Source organism: Bos taurus, chromosome 6, assembly GCF_002263795.3.
Source record: "Bos taurus isolate L1 Dominette 01449 registration number 42190680 breed Hereford chromosome 6, ARS-UCD2.0, whole genome shotgun sequence".
Classification (NCBI taxonomy): domain Eukaryota; kingdom Metazoa; phylum Chordata; class Mammalia; order Artiodactyla; family Bovidae; genus Bos; species Bos taurus.
This window is the reverse complement of record NC_037333.1, coordinates 117,447,841-117,475,494: the sequence shown is the minus strand read 5'-3', so window position 1 is coordinate 117,475,494 and position 27,654 is coordinate 117,447,841. Positions and strand designations below refer to the sequence as shown.

The 27,654-nt window shown below is 61.1% G+C and overlaps 1 protein-coding gene across 6 annotated transcripts in view; it reads right to left on the bottom strand.

The window, feature by feature from the left end:
* Positions 1-27,654, bottom strand: part of GAK (cyclin G associated kinase) — a 47,862-nt gene that overhangs the window by 4,270 nt on the left and 15,938 nt on the right. For 5 of the 6 annotated variants that reach the window (NM_001046084.2, XM_010806358.4, XM_024993153.2 and 2 more), the window contains 19 exon segments: positions 1,831-1,947; positions 2,972-3,082; positions 3,538-3,711; positions 3,941-4,333; positions 4,421-4,564; positions 4,998-5,191; positions 8,370-8,449; positions 8,772-8,889; positions 9,210-9,404; positions 12,169-12,302; positions 13,097-13,219; positions 13,540-13,688; positions 14,158-14,207; positions 20,650-20,773; positions 22,086-22,143; positions 23,684-23,796; positions 24,014-24,149; positions 25,309-25,398; positions 26,307-26,432. In NM_001046084.2, the coding sequence (NP_001039549.1) occupies positions 1,831-1,947; positions 2,972-3,082; positions 3,538-3,711; positions 3,941-4,333; positions 4,421-4,564; positions 4,998-5,191; positions 8,370-8,449; positions 8,772-8,889; positions 9,210-9,404; positions 12,169-12,302; positions 13,097-13,219; positions 13,540-13,688; positions 14,158-14,207; positions 20,650-20,773; positions 22,086-22,143; positions 23,684-23,796; positions 24,014-24,149; positions 25,309-25,398; positions 26,307-26,432 (2,629 nt within the window). 6 annotated transcript variants of the gene reach the window in all.

Genomic DNA, 27,654 nt, shown 5'->3' with positions numbered 1-27,654 from the left:
CAGACCCTCTCCAACAGCCTCCTCCCCGGCGTGGCCCCTCACAGCAGGCCCAGGTGTGGGGCTGAGGCCGTGAGTCTGTCTTCCCTTGGCACCTCCAGGCTCTGTGGACAACTCATGCTAACCTCTCTTTTTAATCCATCTTAGGAGAGATTGGTCAGCTTTACTGATCTTCTCAGAACTGACGTTTTGATCAACCCGTTTTCTCTAGTTTCTTCTCTTTCTCACTGGTTTGGGCTTCTCACGATTCCCTTCCTTCTATTTGCTTTGAGCTTACTTTGCTTTACAAGCATCTTTAGCTGAGAACTCACAACACCAGTGAGCCGTCTCCTCTTTTCCAAACTGCACACTCAATGACACACGTCTCCCTCCCGGCACTGCTTTAGCTGCGTACCTCACGTTTAGCCATGTTGTGTTTTCACTTTCATTCCGTTTGACAGTTTTATTTCCCTTAAGACTTGCCACATAAGTGTCATTCAGAATTGTGCCATTTGGTTCTGAAAAGCTCAACTTCTGAGTTACCTCACTGCCATCGACCTCCCGTTCGGCTCTGCCGGCCGGGGAGTGACACACTCCATGTGGTCTCCGTTCTCCCTTGCTGAGGGTTGCCCGCGGCCCAGCGCGTGGCCTTTCCTGGCAGCTGCATGGGCCCTGCTGCTGGGCAGTGTGCCGCGGCAGCCCGGGCCTCGCTGGCTCCCGTCTGCGGCTCCGTCTGTGCTGACACAGGGATGCTGAGGTCTCCAGCTAGAATGTGGGTTTGTTTCTCTGTTCGGCTCCATGAGCTTCACGCAGGACTGTTTTCTGTGGGGGGTGTGATGGACGTCTGGGGTCACAGTGCCAGGCTGAAGGTGGGGCTCCACCCTGAGAACAGGCGCCCCGGATCCTAAGAAGTCCTTTCCACCACAGGCAGCACCCGAAAGGCTCTGGGTGGCCCTGCCTTTCGAGCCCAGACACACCCACAGTTCCAGGAACACGTTCAGGGAGACAATGAAACTTTGTGAAAGTCCGGAAAGTGTCTGGGGATGTTATTTTCACCTAAAATTCCACATGCCTCCCAACTGCCAAGGGATGAGACACACTCATGGCCTCCAAAGAACCAACGTCCTTAGAGGGCTTCTCAGAAAGGACAGTGATGGTGGTGAATTCTGCACCCCGGCCCCACACTCCAAGCGGGGCAGGCAGGTTCCACCATCCTGGGCTGAGGCAGCCCCCAGCTGGCCCCCACACTCCATGGAGCTGGCAGAGGAGCCAGTGCCTGTGCCTGCTCTGGCAGCTCCTGGCGTTGTCTTGGCAACAAGCTCCTGAGAGAAGGCAGAGGGGCATCTGCTGCTGTTGCTGGGCCCTGGGGAATTGGGTGAGGCCGCACCTCAGGGGGGTGCAGACCCCACAGAGAGGCCTGGTGCTCCCCACGGCCTCAGGGGGGTGCAGAGGCCCCCCCAGAGAGGCCTGGTGCTCCCCATGGCCTCAGCGGGGTGCAGACCGCCAGAGAGGCCTGGTTGTTTCCCACTTGTCTCAGGGGGGTGCAGAGGCCCTCCGCAGAGAGGCCTGGTGCTCCCCACGTGCCTCAGGGGGTGCGGAGCCCCCCCTAGAGAGGCCTGGTGCTCCCCACGTGCCTCAGGGGGTGCACAGCCCCCCCCAGAGAGGCCTGGTGCTCCCCAGGGCCTCAGGGGGGTGCAGACCCCCCAGAGAGGCCTGGTGCTCCCCACGTGCCTCAGGGGGGTGCAAAGCCCCCCACCCAGAGAGGCCTGGTGCTCCCCACGTGCCTCAGGGGGGTGCAGAGCCCCCTCAGAGAGGCCTGGTGCTCCCCACAGCCTCAGGTGGCCATTAGGTTACCTTGGAGGCCGGCACTGAGGTCGCCAAGGTCTGCAAACGGGTCCTGGCTCTGAGACTTGGTCTGGCCAGCCGGAAGGCCAGAAGGGGCTGGCTGGTCTCCAGGAGAGAAGAAGGTGCCTGGAGAAGGGCAGGGGCGTCAGAACCCACGCACTGGGGTGGCACAGCCTCCCCCAGCTCACGTGCTGAAGGCCTCACTGGGTGTAGTCACCTCGCGTGGGACAAGGCCACGTGCAGCGGAGCCACCCCCAAGGTTCCGTGCGGCACTCCTGACAGCCCGAGCAAATCGTCTGGGCCCGCCCCGCCGGCCCTCACAGCCCATCCAGAGCGTGAGTGCGCGTTCCCACAGTCTCCATAACTCTACAGGCTGTCCTGCCCCAACTCCTGGGTCACTGAGGAGTCACTGTGAGGTCATTACAAGTGACGGCAGCTCAGAAAGAGCTCTCATCAGCTAAAGGGAAAAGGGTGAATCTCTGATGCAGAGAAATAGAGAACGTGGAGCAGTTCTCAAAAAAAACACAAATAAGCAGACCCATACGAAACAATAATCAACCTCACTCGTAATGAAAACAGCAAACCGAAAGAGCTGACAGCCGGTCAGACCGCCAGAGTCCCATCCGCGAAGGGCTTCCCAGGCGGCGTAGTGATTAGGAGCACGCCCGCCAGGGCAGGGACCCAGACAGACCCATGTCGGTCCCTGGGTTGGGATGATCCCCTGGAGGACGATCCCCTGGAGGGTACGGTAATCACTCCAAGATTCTTGCCTGGTGAACCCCACGGACAGAGGAGCCTTGGAGGCTGCAGTCCACAGGGTCACAGACAGACATGACTGAAGTGACTTAGCATGCACACACACGTCTGTAAAGTCACGGCCTACAGATGAACAGAACTGAGAGAGCTACGCGTCACGGGCCTCACACACGCCACTGCCTCCAGAGCAGAATTCAGCACGGGCGCCTCCTACAGGACACGTGTGACAAGTGGGAGGCCAGTCGCCCTCCCGGCCCCAGGAGGACAGACCAGGACAGCCCACAGCCTCCCCGGAGCCCTGCAGGAGGCACTAAGGAACAGTTGGGGTGAAAACTTCAGAACCAGCGCAGGTATGGGAGGGAAGGGCTGGGGAGGGCACAGTCTCTCCACTAACCGTCTGCAGCCAGCGCGGGGGCCGGCGCCTCAGCCCAGGCATCCCAGGCTCCCAGCAGGTCGGGGTGGCTGGCAGAGGCTGTCATCTTGCTGGGCTCGGCGGGCAGGTCCCCTGGGAAGACAATGGCGCTTTCTGAGGGTCCCCGGTGGGGTGGACACACAGCCTCACATGAGCTCTCAGGGCCCCGGGGACAGCCTGGCTGTGAGTCCCGTCTGCGGGGCACCCCCATCCCCTGCTCGGGCGGCCGGGCAGGGGGCCCCCAGGCTCACACCCTCCAGGCCGCCCTCTGACTGGTTCCCTCAGGCTGAGGACAGGGCGTGAGGAGCCAGCAAGTGGAGACTCTGAGGGCGGTGCTGAGACCAGCGTCTGGTTCCTCACTTGAGAGGTTCTCCAGGGGCCTCCTCCCGCTGCAGCCAGCCACACACAGACACCCCCAAACCTGCCTCCCACCCCATGAACCCAGCAGGGTGCACAGTGTGGACACCGGCTGCGCACCCGTCCCGGGGGAGGGAGGACCTGAGACCATGCCCGCCCGCCCCACACCCAGGAGCAGAGGCTGCCCTCACCAAGATGCAGGAAGTCGGTGCTGCAGGCTGGCGGCGGAGCGCTGTGGGTGGAGGGGAAGGGCGCGGGCTGGGCGGCCGGGGCGTCTGAGTTGAGGAATTCCCCGAAGAGGTCAGGCTGCGAGCTAGGAGGGGTGTCCACGTCGGGCGGCAGCAGGAGCGGGCCGAACGGGTCAGCTGCGGCGACACGGAGTGGGCGGGCGTGAGTGCAGGCACGGCAATGCACACTCAGCCCAGGCAGGCCTGAGCGCGGGCACCGCCATGCACACTCAGCTCAGGCGCCCACCCCGGGACAACCCTCCCCAGGCACCTGGGCCCCGAGTGTGGGGGTTAGTGCTGACCAGCGCCCGCCTCGCAATGGCTCAAGGTGCCTGAATGACAGAGCACTCCCAGCAGCAGCACCTACCGGCCGGGGCAGTTGTCTGGGTGCAAGGCGCGGGGGCTGGGCTGCTGAAGACCAGGGCCGCATCCCCGTCGAGCAGGCCCCCCACAGCACCCTCCGGAGCGGGGCCCGGGGCCCCGAGCAGGCAGCCGAGCAGGTCTGCATTGCTGGGGGGGCCGCCGGGGGCCTGGGGGGCGGGCACAGGCCCCGCCTCCGCGTGCAGCCCCAGAAGGTCCACGCTGTCGTCCTGCGGGGCGGCGGGGGCGGGCACGTCCTCATCGCCTGTGTCCCCGCTCTCCGCAGAGGGTGTCGGGGCTTCCTCGTCCGATGGCTCACTCACACAGCCGTCCTCGGCCACAGCAGAGGGACCCTCCTCGGCCAGGTGACCCTCCGGGCCCACACTGGAGTCCCGATCCTCTGCAAAGAACACAGCAGGACAGCTGTGGCTCAGCACGAGGGGGTGCCGAGGGGAGCCCCAGGGGGCAGCCAGACCCACCAACCCACCCCGCCAGTCCAGCGTGTGCAGGAAGTGGTCAGCATCCACGCTGCTGTGCGGCGAGTCTGACTCGGGGGGCTCGGCATCCGCGGGCCCGGCCTCGGCGTCGTACTGTGCGGTGGACCCAGGCTGCCTGGGGAGCTCTGGCTTCCCTGCAGGAAGAGGGGGTGTCAGGCCCCCCACTCAGGGCTCCAGGACCAGGCCCAGGGCTGGGACAAGCTTCCACGTCCAGAACCCACAGGACAACCAATGCGGGCCCATCTGTGAATGGATACCACTGCTGCCCGAGGCTGCCCTGGGTCACACGTGTGCACACGTGTATACCCATGCACACAGATGTGCTCACAGAGGTGCACATGCTTTTTAGGAATACTTAGCTATACCTCACGTTAAAAAATGGAGAAAAAGCCCGCCAAGAACACAGGCAACCTGTACTGTGGCCAAGGGAGCCCCAGGGTCACCACCGGCATGCTTCCGGCGCTCACTCAGAAGCGCTCTGGAAAGAGGCCTTGATCCCGCGGACAGGGGTCACCAGGATGACCTCTGCAGGGGCCCCGCAGGCGTGCCCTCAACGCTGGATCTCACCAAACTTGGACAGGACATCTTGCTGCTCCTCCCGGCTGGAGAAGAGGATCTTGGGGTTCAGCCCTCGCATGCCTGCACCCTCCCAGGGCGGGGCCTCGTGGCCGGGCCTGTCTCTGGGCTCCACCTCCACCTCCAGGCTCACTTGGAACAAGTCGGGGTACTTCTCCTGGATGTCGCAAGCATCCAGATCATACCTGCAGTTGGAGGCCAGGCGCAGGTTAGGAAGGACCACGGGCACGTCGGGGTCACCCCAACGTCCACCAGGATGCAGGCACGGGGCAGGGCCGTGTTCTCGGCGGGCACCACACCGGCACCTCATGCTCTGGACATGCAAGCCACCACCGAGCAAAAGCTCAGAGGGGCCTGCGGGGTCTGTGTGCAGCAAGACCCGACCACACCCTCAGAGCAGGAGCCCAACTCCCGTCACCCCTCAGGTCCTGGGCTTCAAATCGGATCAGGCTCTCAGGTCGTAAAATGCAGGTTCAAATAAAAACAATGCCATCCATCCTGGCAAAACCCCTGTGAACAGACGTCCACAAACCAAGACCTCTGGGAGCTGCTGCAGAGACAATGGCCTACCCCCATGGGGTGGGAGCAGCCTGGCCGCGGCAGCCAGCTCACCGGGCAGCCTGAGGCCCACGGCCCTCCACCTGCAGGGAATTCCAGCCTGCTCCTCCCCGCCGAGGGCACCTGAGGACAGCACTGACGCACCCCAGTTCCTCAGCCGGCAGCAGGGCCACAGCGGGTTCTTCGCTGACCTCTCTTCGCGTTACTTACTGGTCGTGCGTGTAAAAACAGGAAGGCGACGAGAGGAGGAGCTAAAAAGGAGTGGCAGGTCCCCGAGGGCCGGAGGTGTCGCGACCCAACAACACGGGGTGAGCAAGCACGCGTGACCCCAGAGTGACGTCCCCCAGTCAGTCCTTTCCATTCCTCATGGCCCTAGCCCCCTCTGCATGATGAGGGAACCAGGGGCCTCTGCGGAGTGAGGCCAGGCCCATGTGGGTGCAGGCAGAGCGGCTGCCGGGCCGTGGGGCTCTCCTTCGGGTCCCGGTGGGGCGCCCCCAGAAGACGACACAGGGACAGTCAGCCGTCGGGAGGAGAAGGCGCAGGGACCACAGCGGGGAAGCCCGACAGCAATGGCGGTGAAGGGCCTGGGGATGGGCCCGTCCACGAGGTGGGGACCAGCCCACAGAGGGCGCGAGGCCGCTAAAGCTCAGCTCCAGGGAGGCAGGGCCCCAGGGCCCGCTCTCAGCAACATGCTGGCGGCCACCCACCCCGCCTCCCCGCCCGGTCCAGCCCAGAGTCGGCCCCCAAGCCAGGGTCTTCACAGCCAGTGAGGACACAATGAGGTCTATGACACGAGGTGCAGCCCCCAGCGCCCCTCAAGGGCCAGGGTCTCAGAAGGACCAGCCCCACCCACTGGGCAGGGAACAAACCCACTGGGCAGGGAACAAACGCACTGGCTTTCGCCCCAGACTGCCCCATCGTCGCTCACACCTGCTCCCCACCCCCGTTACAGGAGGGCCCCTGAGGAATGTGAGTCCTTCTGAAAAGTGTCCTCTTTCAACAGCCCACCAGGCACCACTTGCCTTTCTCCTCTTTAACCAATGAGTCCACTTCCAGAGGCCTGACCTGCAGTGAAGCACAGCTCCCCTGTCCATACAGAGTAAACCCAGTCTCTCTCCAGACACAAGCAGGACCACACCCCCAGGGGTGGCCGCTTCTCGGGCCGTGGGGACCCCAAGGAGGCCCGAGCAGACACCAGGGGTCGCAGACGTGACACCGCGTCTCACTCACCACCCGACCACCAACAGCACTGGGCCTCTTCCCAATCTGGAGCCACTGAGCCTAAGGCTCTGGGGGCAGGGCTAACGGTGCCACGCTGCCACGTGAACGTCACTGAGACGGAGATCTCAGCGGTTCTCATCTCGAGGAGTTCTCACCATGAGAAGACTAACTCTGCATGGCTCCCGGCGCGTTACTTGTTGTCTTCACAGCTCTAAACTGCTTCCCGGGCAACGAGGGACGCGGCAGCCCGCCCAGGAGCTGACAGGCCGTGTGGACGCCATCCCTCTGAAGCGCCAGGAGCCTCCTGCCCACCTTTGATGGGGGCTTTCTCTTTCCAACCCCATTTCCTTACGTGTCCTGCGCACGGCCCCACAGGCCCATGCGTGACACACGTGCTGCGGACGTCTCGTTGCCTGGAAACACCTCTGACCGGCCGTGACGTTTGAAGGATGATTCCCCCAGACACGGACTTCGCGGTTGGTGATGCTCTTCTCCCGTAAATGTCCCAACTCGGCTCCACTGCGCGGGTGCACAGCAGCTGCTGGTCTCCTTACTTTGAAGGCCACCCCAGGGGCACTGGAAAGGTCATCTTCGGTTTTCAGCAGTTTGACATCCCTTCCTTCTAAGAGCTGCTTGCTGTTTCCGGTTTGATTTTATTTGACTGCACTGGACGTTCAGTTGCAGCAGACGGGCTTTAGTTCCCTGACCAGGGATCGGACACGGGCTCCCTGCACTAGCAGCTTTGAGTCTTAACCACTGGACCACCAAAGAGGTCCCGCTTTCCAGTTCTGATTCTACGGTTTGCTGTCTCTCAGATCACTTTCAGGAAGTTTCCGGCCAGCGGTCTTCCCAGCACGATCTCCACTGTATCCTTTTTTCCTCGGGCTCCAAACAGGGCTGCCTGGCCTCTCCCCGGCACTCGACATCCCCACCTCCACCACGTTCCCACGTCTACTCTGCTACCACACGTGCGGTCCGCAGCCCCCGAGTCACTCCTGCCTCCTGTCTACCTGCTCCAGGTCTGCAGTAGAACCCCTGTATTTCCCCGCACACATGACCCAGGCAGTAAATGCCGCTCCCCAGCTTAGACGTGCGCACATCTTCTGCTCACTCGTCTTCATCATCTGGCTCCTGAAGAGACACGTCTCAGGAAGCTAGGCCTATGGAAGCCCTGAGGCACCCTCCCTGAAGGAGAAAAACCTGAGGCCTAAAGATGTGACACTCCTCATCTCTGTCTTGTTGTCACATAAAGCAGAACGCTAGGAGCCAACGTGAAAACACACTAACAGACGGGAACGTGCCTGGAGGCTATTAAAGGGCAACAACACGCGGAAACATGAGCCTCGAGGCTCTTAAAGAAGCAGCAACACGCAGAAACCCGAGAGGCACCTCCGGCCCACACCACTGATGCTGGGGGTCCCCCGAGCCATCACCACGAGCAGCCCCCGCTTGGCACCTTCTGCAGGAGCCCTCCTGGGCACCTGCCAGTTTCCACCGTGCAGCATGCATCTGCCCCCCACCCACAGCGGGGGTGTCTGTGTGCCCCAACCCCTCCCATCCCCCCACGGCGCGGCACCAACATACTTGGCAAACTTCACAGTAGCTGCGTTCCGAGGCACGAACCCTGTGTGAAACTGGATCTGAAACATCTTCATGGACGCCATCTGCGGGCGGGAGCACAGGAGCAGCGGTCCTCAGGCTGGGTGGGGGCCCCGCCAGGCTTCTCATGGGTCCCAGGGTCTCAGAGCCCCAGGCAGGGTTCCAGGTGGCGGGGACACAGAGACATCAGGGTGGTGCCTCTGCTGACAAGCAGCTCCTTGGGCCCACAGGGGAGCCCCAGGCCACAGCCTAGCAGGCCCTCGGGCCCGTGCAGAGGGCAGGTGCAGGCTGCCGACCAGCGCTGCCACACAGACGAGACTGGGGCCCTCACCGCACACGAAGGGCCAAGCTCACCTGTGAGCCCGGGGCCGCTGGCACCCCCCTTACCTTGGCCTGCAGCCTTCCTCCCAGGGTGGACCTCGCATGATAGATGATGATGAGCACGTCCCCCTGGACTGTTATGCCCAGGGGAATGACCGCTTTGCCATCCTCAATTTTAAAGTCTCTGGAGAACAGAACCAAAACAAGCAGTTCCCTTACGTAAGCGAGAGGCGCACATGCTGACGAAGACCAAAGCGTGTTTCCTCCTGCCTCGTGATTTTTCTACCAAATTATGTCAGGGTTTGGGCAGGAGGGTGCTCCAGGAAATGACGTCCAAGGAGCCACTCTGCCAGCCCTGCCTCCAGCCCACCCCACCCAGGCTCACATCTCCCAGCCCCACCGCACCGAGGCCCACCACCCGGCTGCAAGCCCAGAGAACAGGCGCCTCCCACAGCTGCAGGAGCACGAGGCTGCACAGACAGAAGGGCCTGTGCCCGAGCCCACCTCATCTTGTCGTATTCCTGGGACGTGGTGGTCACGCGCTCATCCCCCACGTAGACCTCGCAGAAGGGCCTGCAGCCGCTCCTCTGCTTGCTGAAGAGCGGCACAGGCGTCATGACCACGGCCTTCACCAGGATGGGCTTGCTGTGGGGCGTGACGGGCTCCTCGGCCACCATGTCACACATGTACTCAATGTACCTGGAGGGCAGGAGGCAAGCCGGGTCACGTGTGCTCTGTACTCAGCCCATGGGGATCATCCACGTTCTCCACGTGCAGCCCACACGCTACGTCACGTTCGTCACATGCATGTTCCCTGTCTCTGGAGCCTGTCAGGACATCAACCTTTTTTCAATCACACGTTAGCATTTCACGTGAAATTCCCCTCAAAGCAACGTTCTAGTGTCATTTCATGAACCTTACGTAATTTTCACTCAGTTCAAAATGTCTTCACATTTCCCTTGAGACTTCCTCTCTGATTTACGGCTACTCAGAAGTAGGCTTTTTCCCTTGGAAACATCTAGGGTTTCCAAAACAGTCTTGCTGTCCTGATTTCCGGATTAACTCCTCAATGGCCTGGGAACACGTCTCACACGATTTCTATTGTTCTCAACCTGCTGCAGTTTAAGGGCCCAGACTGGGCCTTTTCGAGGGCTCCAAATGCACATTTCTATCGTGGGACATGCTGTCTCTCTGATCTGACCCACCAACTTGCTTCACTGGCACTGAGACCGTCCGCATCCTGCTCTGGATCTGCAACCCGCTCCTGTGACTCCTTTCCGGTTTCAATGGCTCCATGGCTCCACCCCCTCTGAGGTACTGCCCTCTCTGTGGCCTGGCCCCCGTGTGGCACCGCCCCTCCCTGAGGCTCCGCCCCCTCTGCGTGGCCCCACCCCTTCTGCGAGGCCCCACCCCCTCTCTGTGGCGCCGCCATTTCTGGCCCTGGTCTAACCTGTCTCCTGGGAACAAACAGGGGCCACAACTGAATTTAAACCCACAACTGTCACACTTCATGTTACCAGAGCACTCTCACCACTCGTGACAGCTGTGGTAGGACCGCCCGCCGTGTGCCAGGAGATCTGGGCACTTTTCACCAACAGCAAGAAGCCAGGACCCATGACCCACGTCCACAGCCTGAGTGAGCTTGGAAGCAGACTCAAGACCCAAGACTGAGAGGAGCAAGCAACCTGGGCAGTGAGAGTGGGCGGGCGACACGACTGGGGTTCCCGCCTCTGGGCACGGCCCGCACACGCCCCTGCCCACCTCTGTGAGGGTGCAGGCCCACAGTGCCACAAAGCAGCTTCCCAACAACCGGCCCATGCTTCCCGTCACGAGCTCCTGGGTCACCCGAGCACGCCCCGGGGCTCCCCTTGCGGCCTCAGCGTCTCTCTCGGCACCCACACTGGCCGTGTGGAGAGCACCCGTGGTGGGTCCCAGCGGCCCAGGCGCGCCTTCTGATTTGGCCTGAACCCTGCTGTGTCCTCTGGGCGTCTGAGCCTTGAGCTCTTCCGTTAAGTTGGGGGAATCATCAGGACCTCCTCTGGACTCCGTCTCCCACAGGGCCCCGGGGGTGCGTCTGTCGGGTCATCTGACACGGCCAATGGCATTTACATCCATCCAGGGCACAGAGCTTCTGACAAGCTCCCTCCCTGCTCAAGCATGGCCTCCAGCCCCCACTTTGTCAGAGTCTCGAACACATGGACCAGTGGCCCCACACTTCCTGGCACACTTCCAAGTCTCGTGTGAAGGCCGCCTCATCTGACTGTCCCCGGGGTGACCTCATGCCCCTTGAGCGGCAGCCTCCCTCGCCAACCTGTCCTTGGGGCGCCTGCGTCTTCTGTGGGCCCCGTCCCTCCTGGGGCTGGCGGCCAGCTGAAGGCTCCAAGGCGGCTTCTCCGACAGGCATGGAGAAGCCGTGCACTCAGAGCTGGCGCTGCTCTTGAGCTGCTGGGGGCGGGAGGGGGCGGACACTCTCCGCACTTGCGCGTCTCCAGGGCAGCAGCCTGGGGTCTACTAGGGCCCAGAGCCAGGCACACACACACCAGCAGCAACACTGCCGGCTCTGACCACAACCTGAGCAGGGCCCTCACTGCAGGCACAGCTCGGGAGCCCTGGATGTGCCTGCACGGGAGGCTGACGGGCTGAAGGGGTCAGAAGCCTGCCTGGCAGCCCAGCCCTTGCTCTCCTGCCCCTTCTGCACAGTGGATGGGCCCCCACCCCCCACCCTCTGGAGCCACACAGAAGACATCAGAGTGTGGCCAGCCCTCTCAGGGGGGTGAGGGACAAGGTGCTGCCCCGGGCAGTGAGCCAACAGGCTGGGCCAACAACCAGGAGAGGGGCAAGCTCCCCACCCCACCATCCAGGCCACGCAGCCACCCCGAGTAAGGGCGATACCCACAGTGGTGCCTCACCAGCCTGGACACTCCCATTTCCCCCACGGTCAGGGCCCTGGCTCTCCCCGCTCCAAGGCCCTCCCCACAGAGGAGGGACTCCAGGGACTCCAGGGGCCTAATGACTCCTCAGACACAGCACCAGGCTCCCTCTTGCTGCGAGGTGGATGGAAGCGAGGCAAGCTGTCCTGGGTGCAGGCAGTGGCCCCAGAAAGGCGGCGGGTGGGCAAGACCCAGATGCAGACCCAGGAAACCATCTCATGTAAGTCAGCAAAGACAGCCTGGAAACCCACGTGTCTCACAGACCCTGATGTGGCTGACACAGCACAGAGAGGGTGCTGCCCTCGTGTGTGGCCAGAGAGCCCCCAAACGCCACTCCACCTGCAAAATGGAGCCAGCAGGCCACGTGCCCCTGCCCACCAAGCAAGAGGCCACGACGCTGGGAAAGCAGGTGCCAGGAACGGACAGAGGTACTGCTCAAGGGCCATGGTGGGCAGGAAGTGAAGCCACCAGACTGCACCCACAGGCCTGCGTGCCCCCGACGCCACCCCCACACCCCATGGCAGACACCATACCTCTTGTGGGATGGCCAGATGCCCGGTGGGCACCGCTTCATGCTGAACATGTACACAGCGGCCTCCGCGGTGCTGAAGAGCCGGCAGAAGCACAAGAAGGAGCACACGGCCACGGCCGACACCGCCCTCCCGTCCTAGGACAGAGCATGGGGCGCGTACGGGCAGTGCTCACTCCCCCGGGACGGTCATGGCCTCTGCCTAAGGCCAAGGCTCCTCGAGGGGCTAAGAAAACCCCACCTGAGGCAGGGATGCAGGGCTCCAGAGAAGGCCTGAGGTGGCAGACCACACACTGCACATGCTCACAGTCCCCACCCGACCTCTGTGCCCAGCCACCCATGGGCACCCTCATGACTCCCCATCGTCACTCCTGCCTGACGTCACCAACACCAGAATGGCAGTGCTGACCTCCAAGGGCAGGTTCCAGCAAGTACCCCACTGGACAAGATGTCCACAAATCCTCAGCCCCAGAAGGGGGTCAGACACAGGGTCCCAGGAGGCAGACCAGCCTCCGCACACGGGTGCTTCCTGAGGGGACCCACCGTCTTCCACCAAAGAGGCAGGAAGACCACTGTGAGGACGGTTTTCTGCCAGAAGCCCTGCTGCCAGGGGGCCCAGGTGTGGACACGGCAGGTGCAGGGCCTGTGCCCCCGACCCTCCCCGACAGCCGCTGTTCCCTCCAAGGTCTGCCGCCCTGGAACGACAGGACCCACCCTGGGGCACCAGGACTGGGCCATGGCCGCAGGCCCAAGCAGAGCCACTGCCAGGAACAGCGGGCAGCTGATGCTCCGTGTCGCTGGAGGTGGGGCAGCTCAGCGAGGAGCCCCGGGACAGCCCACCCAGACGGTCACTCGTCTCACCCCCAGTGCCACCACCCGGGAGCCTAGAGGTCCTCTCTGTCCTGAGTGCCTGGGGAGGCTGGCCCGCTCACCATGCAGTGCACCACGCAGACGTTGCCAGGGTCGCGGCGCAGCCAGGCGTGCATGTTCCTGCAGAGGCTGTACAGGCTGCGGAGGCTCGGGGCCCGCCGGGCCACCCAGCCGCAGTCGGAGACCTGCAGGGAGGGCGGCTCGCCAGCGGGGTGCAGACACGGCCTCCCCACACCACCCGACACTGCCCGCCCCAGGTGTGCAGCAGGACTCGGGAGCCAGGCTCCGGCGCACATGGCCAGAGCTGCAGACTGCTGCATCAGCCTCAGTCTCTACACTGTGAACAGCGTCCACGGGCCGAGTGACAGCATAGACTGCGTGGTCTTGTGTTCCCTCTGGAGGCACCACGGGCTCAGTGACGCTCAGAGATCCTTGAGAACCGCCCTCCAACCCCCAGGCGGCGTTCAGGGTGGACCCTAAGCATCGGCACAAGGCCACTGCTCACCCGGTTGTGGAACTTCGAGGGCCGGTAGGTCCGCGGGGACAGGTTGTAGACGGCGTAGCGGCCCGGGTGCTTCGAGTCCAGGAACAGCCGTACATCCTCAATGTTGTTCTTGATGGCCGACTCCACGCCCTCCGCCGGGAACGACATGACTGAAAGACAGGAGCCCCTGCAGCCTCTCCAGCCATGGGCCGGAAGGTCAGCCATGTGAGGCCCCACTGCTCGCGGCTGCTGGCCCGTCAGTACGGTGGTCCTGAGAAGGGGGATCAGAGGCCCCTAGACCCTGCCCTGCCGTGCGTCAGATCCGCAAGGATCCCCGGTTGGGGTCCCCAAGGCCCTCCTGAGGCGCGGCCTCTACACGGCCCAAAGCACCACAGGGTCTCCAAGCGTCTGGACAGTATGTGTGGCCTCGCATCACCTCCCTCAGGACCTCAGCCTTCCAGAACGTTCCAGACCAAGGAGGGGGCTTGACTGGGGTCCTGGGTTGACACAGGACTGCCGGCTGCAGGGCCTGGAGGCACACTGGACACACGGACAGACACCCGAGGCCAGCACCTGGCACACATCACCAGACAGGAAGGAACCAGAAGACATCCTCATGGCTAACGCTGGCAAACGTACCTGCGATTCTAGACGTGATGTAAGAAATATCCAGATCTCCCTTCGCATAGCTGGGATTAAAAGCAAAGGGAACTTGGTTATTTTAAGTGAGCAAAGGAAATTTCTACGATTAACTCATGAGAGCCGAAACTGAAGCGAGTCCTTGAGAGGCTGCAGGGTTCAGGCTGCAGCCCGACAGTGTGCACACACGGGCCTGGGTGACTGCACACGCGTGTACATGTGCACGTGTGCAGTGTCCTCTACCCACGAGGCGAAGGAGAAATTATAAACCACGAGGGGGAGGCAGGGCCCGACAGGAAGGACCTTTATCCTCTCACTATTAAAGGTGGACACTGAGAGAAGTTTGGGAGAGAGATGACGACAAAAATGAAGACAGAGCTTCTGACGTGGTGCGTCATGTCCGGCTAAGCGATCACAAGGCACCGAGTGCCAAGAAACAGTCTAAAGAGACAGAACACGCGTCAGAACCAGACATGGCAGGGAGGCTGGAGTTACCAGACTGGGAACTTAAACAGCTGGGGTTGGGGCTTCTCTGGCGGCTCAGTGGTAAGAACATGCCTGCAGGGGACAAGGGCTCAATCCCTGATCTGGGAAGATCCCACATGCCACGGAGGAATCAAGACCGCGCATCACAAGCGCCACAACTACCGAGCCTCTGCTCTGGGAACAGGACCGTGACTGCTGAGCCCACACAACCTGCAGCCCGTGCTCGGGACGGCAGAAGCCCCGCGAGAGGCCTGCGTGCCGCAGCCGGAGGGCAGCCCTCCCCGCCGCAACAGAGGAAAGCCCACGCAGCAAGGAAGACCCAGCAGCCGTAAAAACCAGCAACAGCTGGGGCTGACGTGCTGAGGGTGCTGACGGGGAAAGCTGGCAGTGTGCGGGTCAGACAGAGAGTGAGCAGAGGTGGAACTTCTAAGGGAGAGCCAGAAGGAAACGCAAGGCGGAGGCCCTGAGCAGAAAAGGCGGCTGCCTTTGATGCTGAGTACACTGGACGTGGCTGGGGAGGAACCTCTGAGCTAGATCTCAACAGAATCCCCGAAAGCCCAAAAGCACAGGCTGGGGGATAGCAGAGAGCATCCAAGGCCTGTGTGGTGAGCCTGTGACGTAACGGGGACCCCAAAAAGAGGAAAGAGGGGAGAACAGAAAACACGCCATACATTTTAAGTGAGAATTTATCTAAATCAGCGTCAGACACCAAACCACAGATCCGGGAAGCCCAGAGAACACCCAGCAGGACAAATGCCAGAAAAACTACCCTAGGGCATGTCAGTTTCAACTTCCAGAAAAATCAAAGGTAAAGACAAAATCCTGAAAGCAGCCTGGGGCAGGGGACACTTTACCTCTGGGGGAGCTACGATAACAATTACGCCTGGCTTCACCCCAGAAACCATGCAGGCAAGGAGTGAAGCCAGATATTTAGTGTTGGGATAAAAACCACCAGCCAGGACTCTGTGCCCCGAGACACTGTCCTCGAGAACTGAGGAGACATGAACAGCAGTGATGTGGGGACAGGAGGGAGGCGGCATGGTTTCTGTGGAGTCAGGAAGCACACCGTGCCCTGGAAGGAATAGCGTGCTATCTGAAAGCGGACCTGCGTCAGCTGGTGCCTGCACGCGCCAGGGCAACCACTGAAGTCAGCAAAGAAAGGGCGTATAAGTGGTGCAGTGAGCAAGGAGAGAAAATGGGATCATAGAAAAGGCTCAAGTAGAACCACCAGCTCCCACTGCAGAGTCACAAAGCATAGTTTTCATCAGCTTATTGGGAAGCTGCTGTGAGATCTCAGCCTGCACGTCTGGTTACTACTGCTCTGAGGAAATAAAGATTTCTTATTCTCTTTCACCTTTCAGATCTCATATTTGTTCTTCTTGAGGGCCAGCTGCGATCTAGAACTGTACGGGGACAGTGACTGGGGATATAGTCCCTGACTTCTCCTCTGTGAAACGGAAGGAAAAAAAAAACCAAAAACTAAAAACAAGAAAGCAACAAGGACTAGAAAACAGTTGTTGTTCAGGCGCTCAGTCGTGTCCGACTCTTTGCGACCCCGTGGAGTACAGCACTCCAGGCTTCCCTGTCCATCACCAACAGCTCGCTCAAACTCATGTCCATCACATCGGTGATGCCATCCAACCATCTCATCCACCGTCATCCCCTTCTCCTCCTGCCTCCACTCTTTCCCAACATCACGGTCTTTTCCAAGGAGTCAGCTCTTCGCATCAGGTGGCCACAGTATTGGAGCTTCAGCATCAGTCCTTCCAATGATTATTCAAGGTTGATTTCCTTTAGGATTGACTGGTTTGATCTCCTTGCTGTCCAAGGGACTCACAAGAGTCTTCTCCAACACCACAGTTCAAAACCATCAATTCTTTGGCACTCAGCCTTCTTTATGGTCCAGCTCTCACGTCCGTACGTGACTACTGGAAAAATCACAGCTTTGACTAGAGGGACCTTTGTCAGCAAAGTCACGTCTCTGCTTTTTAATACACTGTTTGCAGCCAGCGTTTTCACTCTCTCCTCTTTTACGCTCATCAACACGCCTCTCTGCTTTCTGCCATTATGGTGGTGTCATCTGCATATCTGAGATTATTGATATTTCTTCTGGCAATCTTGATTCCAGCTTGTGCTTCATCCCTACTAATCCAACCCCAGGTGCTGTGGAGACATGGCGGGCTCGGCTCCAGTCCCCTGCAGTGAGCCAGGACCCAGCAAAGCCAGCCGTGTGGGCACCCTGGTTCCCAGAGTGTCTTAGTTACGTTCATACTACTCTGGGGTCTGTTAACCTGCAGTGTGTTATGCCCAAAAGACAGTGCTATCCCTTCAGTTAAACATACTTTATTGCTAAAAAATGTGAACTGTCGTCCGAGCCCTTCAGTGGGTCTCGCAGTAACACCGAAGGCCACTCACTGATCACAGATACAAGTACAATGATAACGAAACATCAGAACCGTTTCAAGAACTACCAAACGGGACGTGGAGACACAAAGCGAGCAGATTGGGAAAAGGCGCTTACAGACTCGTGGACGTGGGGCTGGCACAGACCTGTTGTGTGAAGCGCAGGGAAGCGAGGCTGGCCTGTGTGCCAATAAGCCCTTCACACACCCCTGACCGACATACACCGACTAACGGATCGTCAGAGTGGGTCACAACAGGCAACCCAACGATGCTGTCCACGAGTAACGCGGAACTGAGCATCCTGCTGTGTTATTCATACTTCATTCTGCTGTTTAGTCACTAAGTCGTGTCCACCTCTCTGCGACCCCGTGGACTGTAGCCCGCCAGGCTGCTCTGTGCGTGGCATTCTCCAGGCAAGGGTACTGGAGTGGGTTGCCATGCCCTCCTCCAGGGGATCTTCCCAACCCGGGGACCAAACCCGCGTCTCTTCTGTCTCTGGCATTGGCAGGCAGGCTCTTTACCACCAGCGCCACCTGGGCAGCCATTAACCTTCAGGCGCTCAGTCGCTCAGCATGACCCACTCTGTGACCCATGGACTGCAGCCCACCAGGCTCCTCTGTCCACGGGATTCTCCACGCAAGAATACTGGAGTGGGTATCCATTTCCCTTCTCCAGGGGATCTTCCCAACCCAGGGATCAAACCCCAGTCTCCCGCAATTGCCGATGGGTTCTTTACCGACTGAGCCTCCCGGGAAGCCCATTATAACCCTATGGATACCAGTCATAACTCACACAGTTTGAATGTATTTACTCCCAACCCACTGCCACATTCTCTTGTTAAAGAAACGTGCTTTTTCAACAAACAGAGAATTTTTAAGTAAGTTAATTTATTAACGACTTCTCCAGGGCTTACATGCTTTTGGTCACATTTAAGATGTACTTCTTGCTCTGGTGGCATAAAAACATCTCTCTGTAGTTTATCAGCTTTTCCTAAGAAACAGCTTTTCATGATCAGATCTGTTAACAGATCAGACCTACTGTATCTTGCTGTTATTAGATGAGATCCAATTTTTTCTTTTTAACATAAACTCATTAATCTGTTATTTTCTTTAGACTCACAGCTCATGTTTTATACCACCCCACCTAAGTATATGTCATGGGTGAGTCTAAACACATCTAACAACAGATGCTTGAAAAAAATTGACATAAAATAAGGTTTGTCTCTGTTCTTATTTTTAAAAACATTGCTGGCAATTTTGGTAACTTACATGCGAATTTTGGGATCAAAATCTGTGGCAACAGTGTCAGGATTTTCATCTTTAAAGCAAAGAATTTGTAGACGAACCAAGCAGCGACATGACCTCTGAAATGTAAACCCCCCAAACTCACAGACAGCCGGCGTCCCCACTGCAGTCTGCTGCTCACCTCCAGGGCAGAAGGTGGAGGCCGCAGAGGGAGCATGCGCAGACTGTGCCCGAGCGACGCCGGCAGCAGGCGGGGGAGAGCGCTGGCCACGCTCACCACATGCGCAGTCTACAGCATGTGGCACAAAGTCGGCGGAGAGAGGAGCACCCGTCGTGAGGCAGAGCAAAGCCTGGAGCAGCAGTCCACGCGGACATGCGGCTGGAGGGCTGCACCCCAGGCCCAGAGGCCGCGGCTCCACACAGGATGCTCACTGCTGGAGCGGCTTGCACAGCCCAGCCGCTCGCCCTGCTGCCCCTGTGAGGGGCCAGGGCACCAGCACGCTGGGGACTCAGGGCGCCTGGTGGAGGCGGCCGTGCAGACCTGGCGTGTGGGATCCGGGACTCATGGACGTAAGGGGCCTGAGCCTAAAAGCGCTGAGAGACCGACAAGAGACTATGGATGGGCAGGAGCTCAGGATCAGGACTGCGAGCCAGAGGCCACAGGGTGGGTCCGCACATCCCGAGAAAGGGTCTCGCCTGCAGCACCGGAGCGGAGTGGCCCTGGAGGGCCCTGTCACCAGGCCCTGACTGGATCCTGTGCCAAACCCAGAGGAAGCCCCTGGCAAGCTCAAGCATCGTGGCTGCCATGCTCGTCTGACCCACAGAACAAAGGCCGTTCCCTGGGGACCATTCGCTTGCCTGGGGGTCGAGGCCCAGGGTGCACTCCCCACACACTTGCGAGCCAGTGGCCGCAGGGATGCCCCTCTCCCAGCCAGCGTCCTGAGCTGGCTCCCCACATCCGGTATTGGCCTGTGCGGGGAGTGGCTTCCCTGCTTTGAGGGAGGACCTGAGGCCCCGTCCACCCCATCCTGGCCCTGTCGCAGGGAGCGCGGTGATAGGCCGCAGTCCAGGGCCATCACTGCGCCAGGCCTCAGCAGAGCCCCTGGGCAAGTGTGCTCACGCCAGTACCTTAACCAGCTTCACAAGCTCCGGGGCAACCCGGGCAGGAGGCGGCTACCTGCCTGGCCCTGGTGCGCAGACGGGCTGCCAGCAAGGCTGGCCCACAGGCGCGCACCTCAGCCTCGTGGGAACTCGGTTCCTCTCTCCTCGGCAAGGCCCAGTGGCTTCTCTCAAGTCTGCTGGCTGCTGTCGGCCTGCTGTTCCTGCCGGGTCCACCCGAGACCCCACGATGAACCCCACTGGGAGGAAGACAGGAGGGAGTGAGTGCGGCCACGGGCACCGTGGCAGCAGACGGGCAGCTGCAGGCGGGACAGCAGCTGCCACAGGCGAGGTCAGCCCCCGCTGGGACGCAGCAGCACAGACGCTGACAGCGAGGCCCCGAGCAGGGCCCTCCGCCCGCCCACGCCCCGCCCGGGCCTCAGGTCTTCACACCCGTGCAGCCTGCAACGACCGGACCAGGACTCTGGGGAGCCAGGTACCAGACAGACAAACGTGCCTCTGACCTTCCTGCTGGAGACGAGGTGCAGCCCGGGCACCACAAAGGGCCGCACCGCGCAGGAGCAAGCAGGCACCCTGCCAGGCCAGAGCCTGCACTGGGCAGACACCGAGCTCCTCTCATCTCTACAGTCACGTCAGAGGCAAAGCATTGGGGCGCGACCGAGTCCACCAACAGGACACACAGCACGCACACACACGCCAACTCACTCGTGCACGCACACTCATGCAAAGCACGTGAGCCCCTGCCTGTGTCCCCAGCAGCTGGGAATATACAACAGTAACTACAGCACAGAGAAGACAAGCCTGAGGCCTCCGTGGCCACGTGGGGGCTGCATTACGCAGCGGCTCACAGCACAGACACGCAGCCCCCCCCCCCCCGCCCCGTCCCAACAAGGCGGGCACAGGTCAGACGGAACCCAACTCTCCGGGGCTCCCTGGTCAAAGCCATGATCACTTGGAGGATGGCACTGCAGGCTGCGTGCGTGGCTGCCGTCTCCGTGGACAGGGCCACCCTCAGGAGAGACGCGGCCCGGAGCCAGTGTGTATAGTCTCCCACACACGCCCTCCAGCACGAGGGCAGAAAAGTGGTGACGCCTGAGCTCGCGTGGGGGCCAGCAGACGCTGAGCACGCACGCTCACCCGGCCCTAAGTGCGGGTTCTGCACGTCTGGAAGCAGGTCTGCACCCAAGGCTTCAAAACTCGCACAGCAGAGAACCCGCGTGCCTGTGCAACCTCAACTCACTTGGCAACGGACTGGATGACTTTGGAGGAGGTGTCCTTGATGTTGGTGAAGAGGCGCTCGGTGCCCCCACGCAGAATGTCCAGGAACCCGCCATAGGGCTGCTCGTACTCAGTGACCACCAGACCTGCCAAGCAGAGAGAGACCTGTGCAGAGCTCCGGGCGCCGCAGTGGCCTGCGTGTCCCTCCACTGGGGCCAGGCGTCCCCCACACGGCCACCTGTGCTCCATGCCCCGGCACGGGAACGAAGTGGGTAGAAGTGAGCCCAGAGCAAGACCTGGGTGCGTCAGTAGGCCAGAGCCTCTGGGTGCGTGAGGCTGTTCCCACGTCCCAGACATTCACTCAACTCACTCCCACTGCCTGCTGGGCACCAACGGGACCCCGCCTCTGACGAACACACACTGGAGCCCAGCGGGGGTGACCAGGCTGGGACACAAGGTACGAACACACCCAGAGACGGAGGCTGCAGGTGCGTGGGGAGGGGAGGGGGCAGGAGCAGGGCTGTGTGCGGCACAGGAAGGCCCTGAGACCAGGGTCCAGGGCGCAGCTGCACCCCGGTCGTGAACGCATAACTCGGGCTGAGGACAGGAAGGAGGGTCCACGTGCTCCCGTGCGGGGGGCCTGCGGCCTCTGGATCCGGTGGCAACGCATGTGTGACACCTACGCCAACCCTTTGCCCCGCATCTCGTACACATGTGGGGTGCCTGTCCAGGCACCTCGAGGTGGCCCCCAACACTGCACCCCAGGGAGGCAGCTGAGCCAGAGCCACACTAGTGGACAAGGAGCCAGGACACGGGCCAGCCAGCTGCCAGTATCAGCCCTGGAGGCGATGAGTTGCAACATGACCCCGACAGTGAGGTGGGGATGGCCCTGGAGACACGGGGCAGAGGCGTGTCTGGAACCTTCCAGGCCAGCTGCACTCAGGGCTGGCTGCACCGGCCCCCAGAACCCCCAGGCTAACTACCAGATCAAGAGCAACCCTCTCAGCAAACACGTCTGAGCTGTGAGCCAAGTCCACTGGCCTCCCGCCCACCGCCAACCCGAGTCCGCCTCATGGTGAGCAGACGCTGCCCCTGTGGGCCCCACACGGCCGCTCTACTCCCTCACACACCACCTCCGGGGTCACCCCCAGGGTCACTGCGGGCTGGCCTGAAGGCACACCCGCATCTCACTGGGCAGGGGCCACGTGCGCCGGAGACCTGTGTGGCTGCCCAGTCCCCCAGGGGCCCGAGGCTGAGGCAGCCCAAACACAGGCCCCCCAGAGCCCCTCGGGCGAGGCTGGGGCTCGAAGGACCCAGGCTGCCCGATGGCAGGGAGGGGGTGGACAGCAGGCGCCCGGCCTCTGGCCCCCTCGCCGGTCCTGAGCCTCACCAAAGGGCAGCCCTGCTGAGTCTTAGGGCAGCTCAGGAACCGTGAACCAGGGTCCCAGGGATACTCACTGCTGCCCGTGGAGCCGGGAGGGGCCGCGTGCCCATAGCCTCCATTCTGCTCCAGGAGCTGGAAAGGTGCAAACTCAGGTCAGGCCAGGCGCTTGGGACACGTCACCCAGAGTCCACCCTCTTCCACCTGGCTCACTACAGAACCACCAAGGACCCCCCCAGGGTCTCGACGAGTCCTGGACCCCAGGGCTGATCCTTGGGGCCGCCGAGGCACACGGCTCTGTTCACAACACAGGCAGTAGCCGTGAACCCACCCCAGCCACCAAGGCTGCAGGCCCTGCCGTCGACAGGACACAGCACGGGGACCCGTGGAGGCTCGGGCAGGATGACCGCCACGAAGTGCAGCCACAGAGCACAGTGCGGGTCCTGTGGGCTGAGCCCGAGGCCGCACCAGCTGCCATCCTAACACCACAACCGCCCTGGAGACACGAGGCACCCCGTGACGGGCCCAGACGAACCCACTCGAGAGCCGGCCTCACGCTCACCCGCCCAGAGCAACTGCAGCTCCGTGTCCACTCTCTACAAGCTACCCAACGCTTCCTTTGAAGCCTCTTATAGAGTTTCAAAGAGCATTTTTGCTTTCAGGTTAACGTCACATTAGACTTAAGAAACACTGTATTATGGTCTCTGTGGTACGTGATGCTCTGAAAGTGGTCAGTGATAAATGGAATGCTCTAAAGAGTCTTAAAAATAACACCCACGAAGCGTCAGGCACACGTGTCTTAGCTCAACTGTGTCATTTAGTCAGAAATCAAAAACTTCATTTTGTTGTTTCATCAGCTTCCCGAAGACACGGAGCACCTCCTGGTAGGACTGCAGGCTCCACACCACCTCGGAAGCTGCAGGGAACGTGCTCCGAGGCTGCAGGCCCGGGCCGCGGGGAACGTGCTCAGAGGCGCCAGGCCCGGGCCACAGGGAATGTGCTCAGAGGCGCCGGGCCCGGGCCGCGGCACACAGAGCCTCTGACTCTCCTGATCCCTTCCCCATGGGCTCCTGCTTATCCATCAGCCCAGCCTCCTGCCTGGTGGCTTTCCTGGTCTGAGTCCACCGGGGCTGGTGTGCCCACGCTGCCCCAAGGACCTGCTGACTTTTCTCCCACAAGGCCTTAGGCAGTGGGTGTAGGGATGGGCTGCTGTCTGGCCCACGGGTCCCTGGCTCTAGATACACTGAGAGCAGCATGTGCTTGTGAGCCCCAGCGGAAGAGACCTGTGTCCTTCCCTGGGCACTTCTGCCCTCCTTGTGGAGCGTCCTCGGGGGCACACGCAGGCTGGCTGCCCCTGGATCTTGGGCCCAAATACCACCCTAGACTTGAACCACCCAGGTGCCCAGGTTCTCTGGAAAGACCACGGGGCAGCCCAGGCCGACCTGCCTCAGCAACCCTCTCCTCCTCGCTGCTGGCCTCTCTGAACCTCACCTGCTCTGAACCTCTGAGCCCCGCCCCGAGCTCTGTCTCCTGGCTCCAGGAACCCCACAGCGCGGCACACTGCCCCTGAGGCGACCCTGGGGGTGCCTCCCTCCGCGAGAGCCGAGTGGAGCCGGACCCCCTGGCTCTAAAGCGACACAGACAGCGTCGTCGCGAGCAGCGCGTAGAGGCCCACCTCAGTGATGGGTGACTTGGGGTTCACGTTGCGGGCGGCCGCGATCTCCTGGAGCTGGTTGACCAGCTCGGTGACGGACAGCCGCTCCTCCGGGTTGACCTTGAGCATGGAACCTACGGCAGAGGCAGAGCTCATCCTAAGGGCGGCCGGGCTGGGGCCCCGGGCAAGCAGCACCCCCTGCTCTGCAGGGCAGGGGGCCCTGGAGGCCCGTGTCTTGCTTACACTACTGATTTTAAAAGCAAGCGGGGAAGGACGAAGTGAAGAACAAGATCAGCAGAAGCTGCCACTCAGGACACGTGCTCAAGTGGGGTATGCTGCGCTGGGACTTACGGATGAGGCTGTGGAACACGGAGTACCGCGTGTCGTCGGCAGGGATTGCGTACTTCCCGTTGACGATGCGAAGCTTCGCTCCGTCCTCAAAGGGGTGCTGCCCGAAGCAGAGCAGGTACAGGATGCAGCCCAGGGCCTGTGGAGACACACAGGCCTGCCGGCTCTGTCCGGCCATGCCTTGCCCGCTGGCCATGGTCCACATTCACGGGGCGCAGAGACCAGCCACGTCAGCGCAGCCAACAAAGCCCAACCCTCCGTTCTCTGATGAGGTCCTTTCGAGACACCAAGCTCCTACCCCAGGGTGGGATCTATCTGCCAAGTGGCCGTTCTGAGGGCGAGTGGCAGGGCCTCCTCTGGGCTCGAGCTGAGCGCCAGGACGAGTCAGGGGCTGCCAGCCCTGCACCCAAACGTCAGTGTCCCCTCCCTGCCTCCAGCACGGCACCTGCCACAGGAGGACAGGGAACCCAGACTGTCCGGCACGGTGAGGGGCAAGTGGGGCCCAGACCAGGCCAAGGCCCGCCTTCCAGCTCATGCATGCGGTCCTTGGGCTGGGACAGGCTGAAGGTGTCCACTTGGGGTCGACCAGCTCACGCGTGTCCACCAGTCTCCACACACCAGCACAGGGTTCCCCCCCCAACGGCAGTGCCGCGGGTCGCGGGCCTGATGGGCCTGGATGGGAGCCCTGAAGGGGGGGTTCAGGGCCCCCGAGTGCTGCTCTCAGGGCACCAGGGAGGCCACAGGGCACCCTGGATGGGCAGGAGCAGTGCTCCCCGAGCTCCAAGCCCTCATGCTGAACCATGGGATCAGCAGACACCTGCTCAGTCAGGCCCCGCTCAGCGTGCACAGGGCCGCCCTACACCGACGGGACGTGTCTTAGACAACGGGCCTGACCTCCTCCTGAGACCCTGGGCCTCGGGCCCACTCACAGCTCCGGCATCACCAGGTCAGTGCACAGCTGCAAGGCCATCCGGAAGGCCCAGCGCTGGCCACGAAGACTGTGGCTCTGTGAACCCTGGCCGACAAAGGGGCTCGGACCATGTGAGCTCAGGTCCAGGCATGCAGGAATGCCGTCTTGGGCTGGGCCTAGGCAACACCGGCCTCCACCCCTCAGCACCCTGCCGTCAGCGCCTGTCCACTAACAGCGTCACAAGGGCCGCAGAAGAGGAGAAAGAACCACCAAAGGAAAGGAAGAGCCAAGAAAGAGGAAGGGAAGCCGAGGGCCGGGCGGCCGCAGCCTCACCCAGGGCCCCGGGGGGCCAGTCAGGCTGCCCAGGGACACAGGCCAGCTACCTTACCCAGATGTCCTGCTTCTCGCCAATCGGAAAGTTTGAGTACAAGTCCACAATTTCCGGCGTCCTGTACATGGGGGTCGTGTTCCTGGTGATCTAGAGAGGAGAATGTGTCAGAGGAAAAGGCACACGCCCGTCACAGCTGCTGTGGCAATCCCGGGCCACAGGGCCTGGCGCCGGTCAGGAGGCCTGGCCGGGGCAGTCACACAAGGCTCTGCACGGGGGCCCCGGAGCATGCTGAGCACACGGGACCAGCACCATGTACGCGAAGAATCGGCAACCGCGACAGCGCTGCCCAGGGGTCCTCGTGAACCACCGACAGCGGAGGAGGGTGCGTGGTGGGCAGGGGTCGCAAGGCTTCAGGACCTGCTTCCAGGCGCTATGACCCAGAGCCCCAGGGCGAGCTACAGACCAGCCCCAGGGCTCACTGCCCACCCGCAGGCAGAGGACGCGTCTGCGGCTCTGAGACGCGGGTGCTCCCCAGGGAGCGCGGTCTCCAGGGAGTGTGCAGAGCGGCGACGGGGAGTAGGCGCTGCCTGCGGTGGCCCTGCCTGTTCGTCTCGAGCTGCTCTCTGCCACTGCGCGTTCTGGGGCCGTGTCTGCGAGCTTGTGCACCCAGCACGAGAGCACAGTGTGAGTATGCAGACGGCCGCCCTGCCTGGGGGCGTCTGTGCCCACTCAGTGGCACCTGCTGTTCACACGGGCTTGAACTCGCCCACCAGTCTCCCGGGGGGCTCCTGTGGTTAACTGCCAAACCACCCTGAATACAGGTTTTTACGTGATGCTTTAAAGCGCCACATTTGGGATGACTAAAGCCCTGCAGATGGACGGAGGTGATGGTTGCACTTCGACGTGGATGTACGCAGGGCCACTGGACTGCATGCTTAAAAACGGTTACGGTGGGAAATTTTATGCTGCATGCTTTGCTACATCAAGAAAAAAGCAAGGGAAGAGCCAGCCGGGGCAGGCACGGTCAGCGGTGGTGTCCCGGCAGCCACACTCACCTCCTCCTCCACCAGGGCCCGGCGCTGGGCGCTCCAGCTGTAGTCTGGGTAGTGTGAGATGGTCGTGGCACTGCCGAAGTCACACAGCTTGATGGTCCCCTGGTTACTAAGCAGTAAGTTTTCAACCTACAAAGTTCAGGAGACGGTCTGTGAGGCCGGGCTGCAGGCTGCGCTATGGACAGCACAGAGCCAGGCAGGCAGGGCCCGAAGGGCAGACTGGCCGGGGGTCTTCTGGGCAAAGGGGACACTCCTTTCTGACCAAAATCGGTGTGTGTACCTTAAAATGGGACATTCAGATAAACAAAGTTAAAATCCACCACAGATCAAACATAACCTAGTAATGTAGGATATATACAATAAGAACTCTTAGAAAACTTAAAAAATGAAAAAAATTAACATACCATTTAAAAGTCACCAAACACATTAATAACTGAGGAAGAAACCCGACAGAAAATACAGAGAAGACCTCTTATTCAGAAACTGTGAATAAATGAGACCTTAAATCCGCATCAAACAGGGACCGGGACTCTCCTCCCAAGAGGAGGGCACAGACCTGCCCGCAGCTTGGGCCCCGGGCCCCACCACCAGCCCACTCGCCACGGGGGCTCTCCTCCTCCGCTGCCAGGGAAGAATCAGGAGACCAGCACTCCACGACCCAGGTCAGAGCACCTTTACCAACCCAGCAGCCAGGACGTCTCCAGCCTGTCAGCCCCTCTCTCGGAGCGGGAGTCACGGCAACTTCAACCAGAAGCCGACACTCTGAGCCGAACACTCACAGGCCAGCCTCGCTTCCCTGCGCTTCTCACACAGGCAGGTCTGTGCCAGCCCCGCGTCCTTGAGTCTGAGGCGCCTTTTCCCAACAGCACCTGCTCACTGTGTGTTTGTCTCCGGGTCCCGTCCAATAATCCTTGAAACGCTTCAGATGTCTCGCCGTTATCCTAAGTGTTGTTGGATCTGTGATGTTACTGTGAGACCCACTGAAGGGCTCCAACGACGGTCAGCATTTTCAGCAATCAAGTATTTTTAATTGAAAAGATGGACACTGTCTTTCGGGCATAACGTGCCGCACGTTAACAGACCCCAGAGTAGTAGGAACGTGACTAAGAGGCGCTGGGAACCAGGGTGCCTGCACGGCTCGCTTTGCGGGGTCCCGGCTCGGGAAGAGACACCAAGAGCTGCCAAGAGCCGCGCGGTCCGGGGGACCCGCTCTGGTACAGAGGCCAGGGAGCAGCAAGGTTGGGCACTGAAGACCCTCAGGAGGAGTCGAGACGACTCACACCAAACGTAAGGGACACCTGAGGGAGTGAGAGAGCAGCCACAGGAGTGCGGTCTGCCGGGCCAGCGCAGG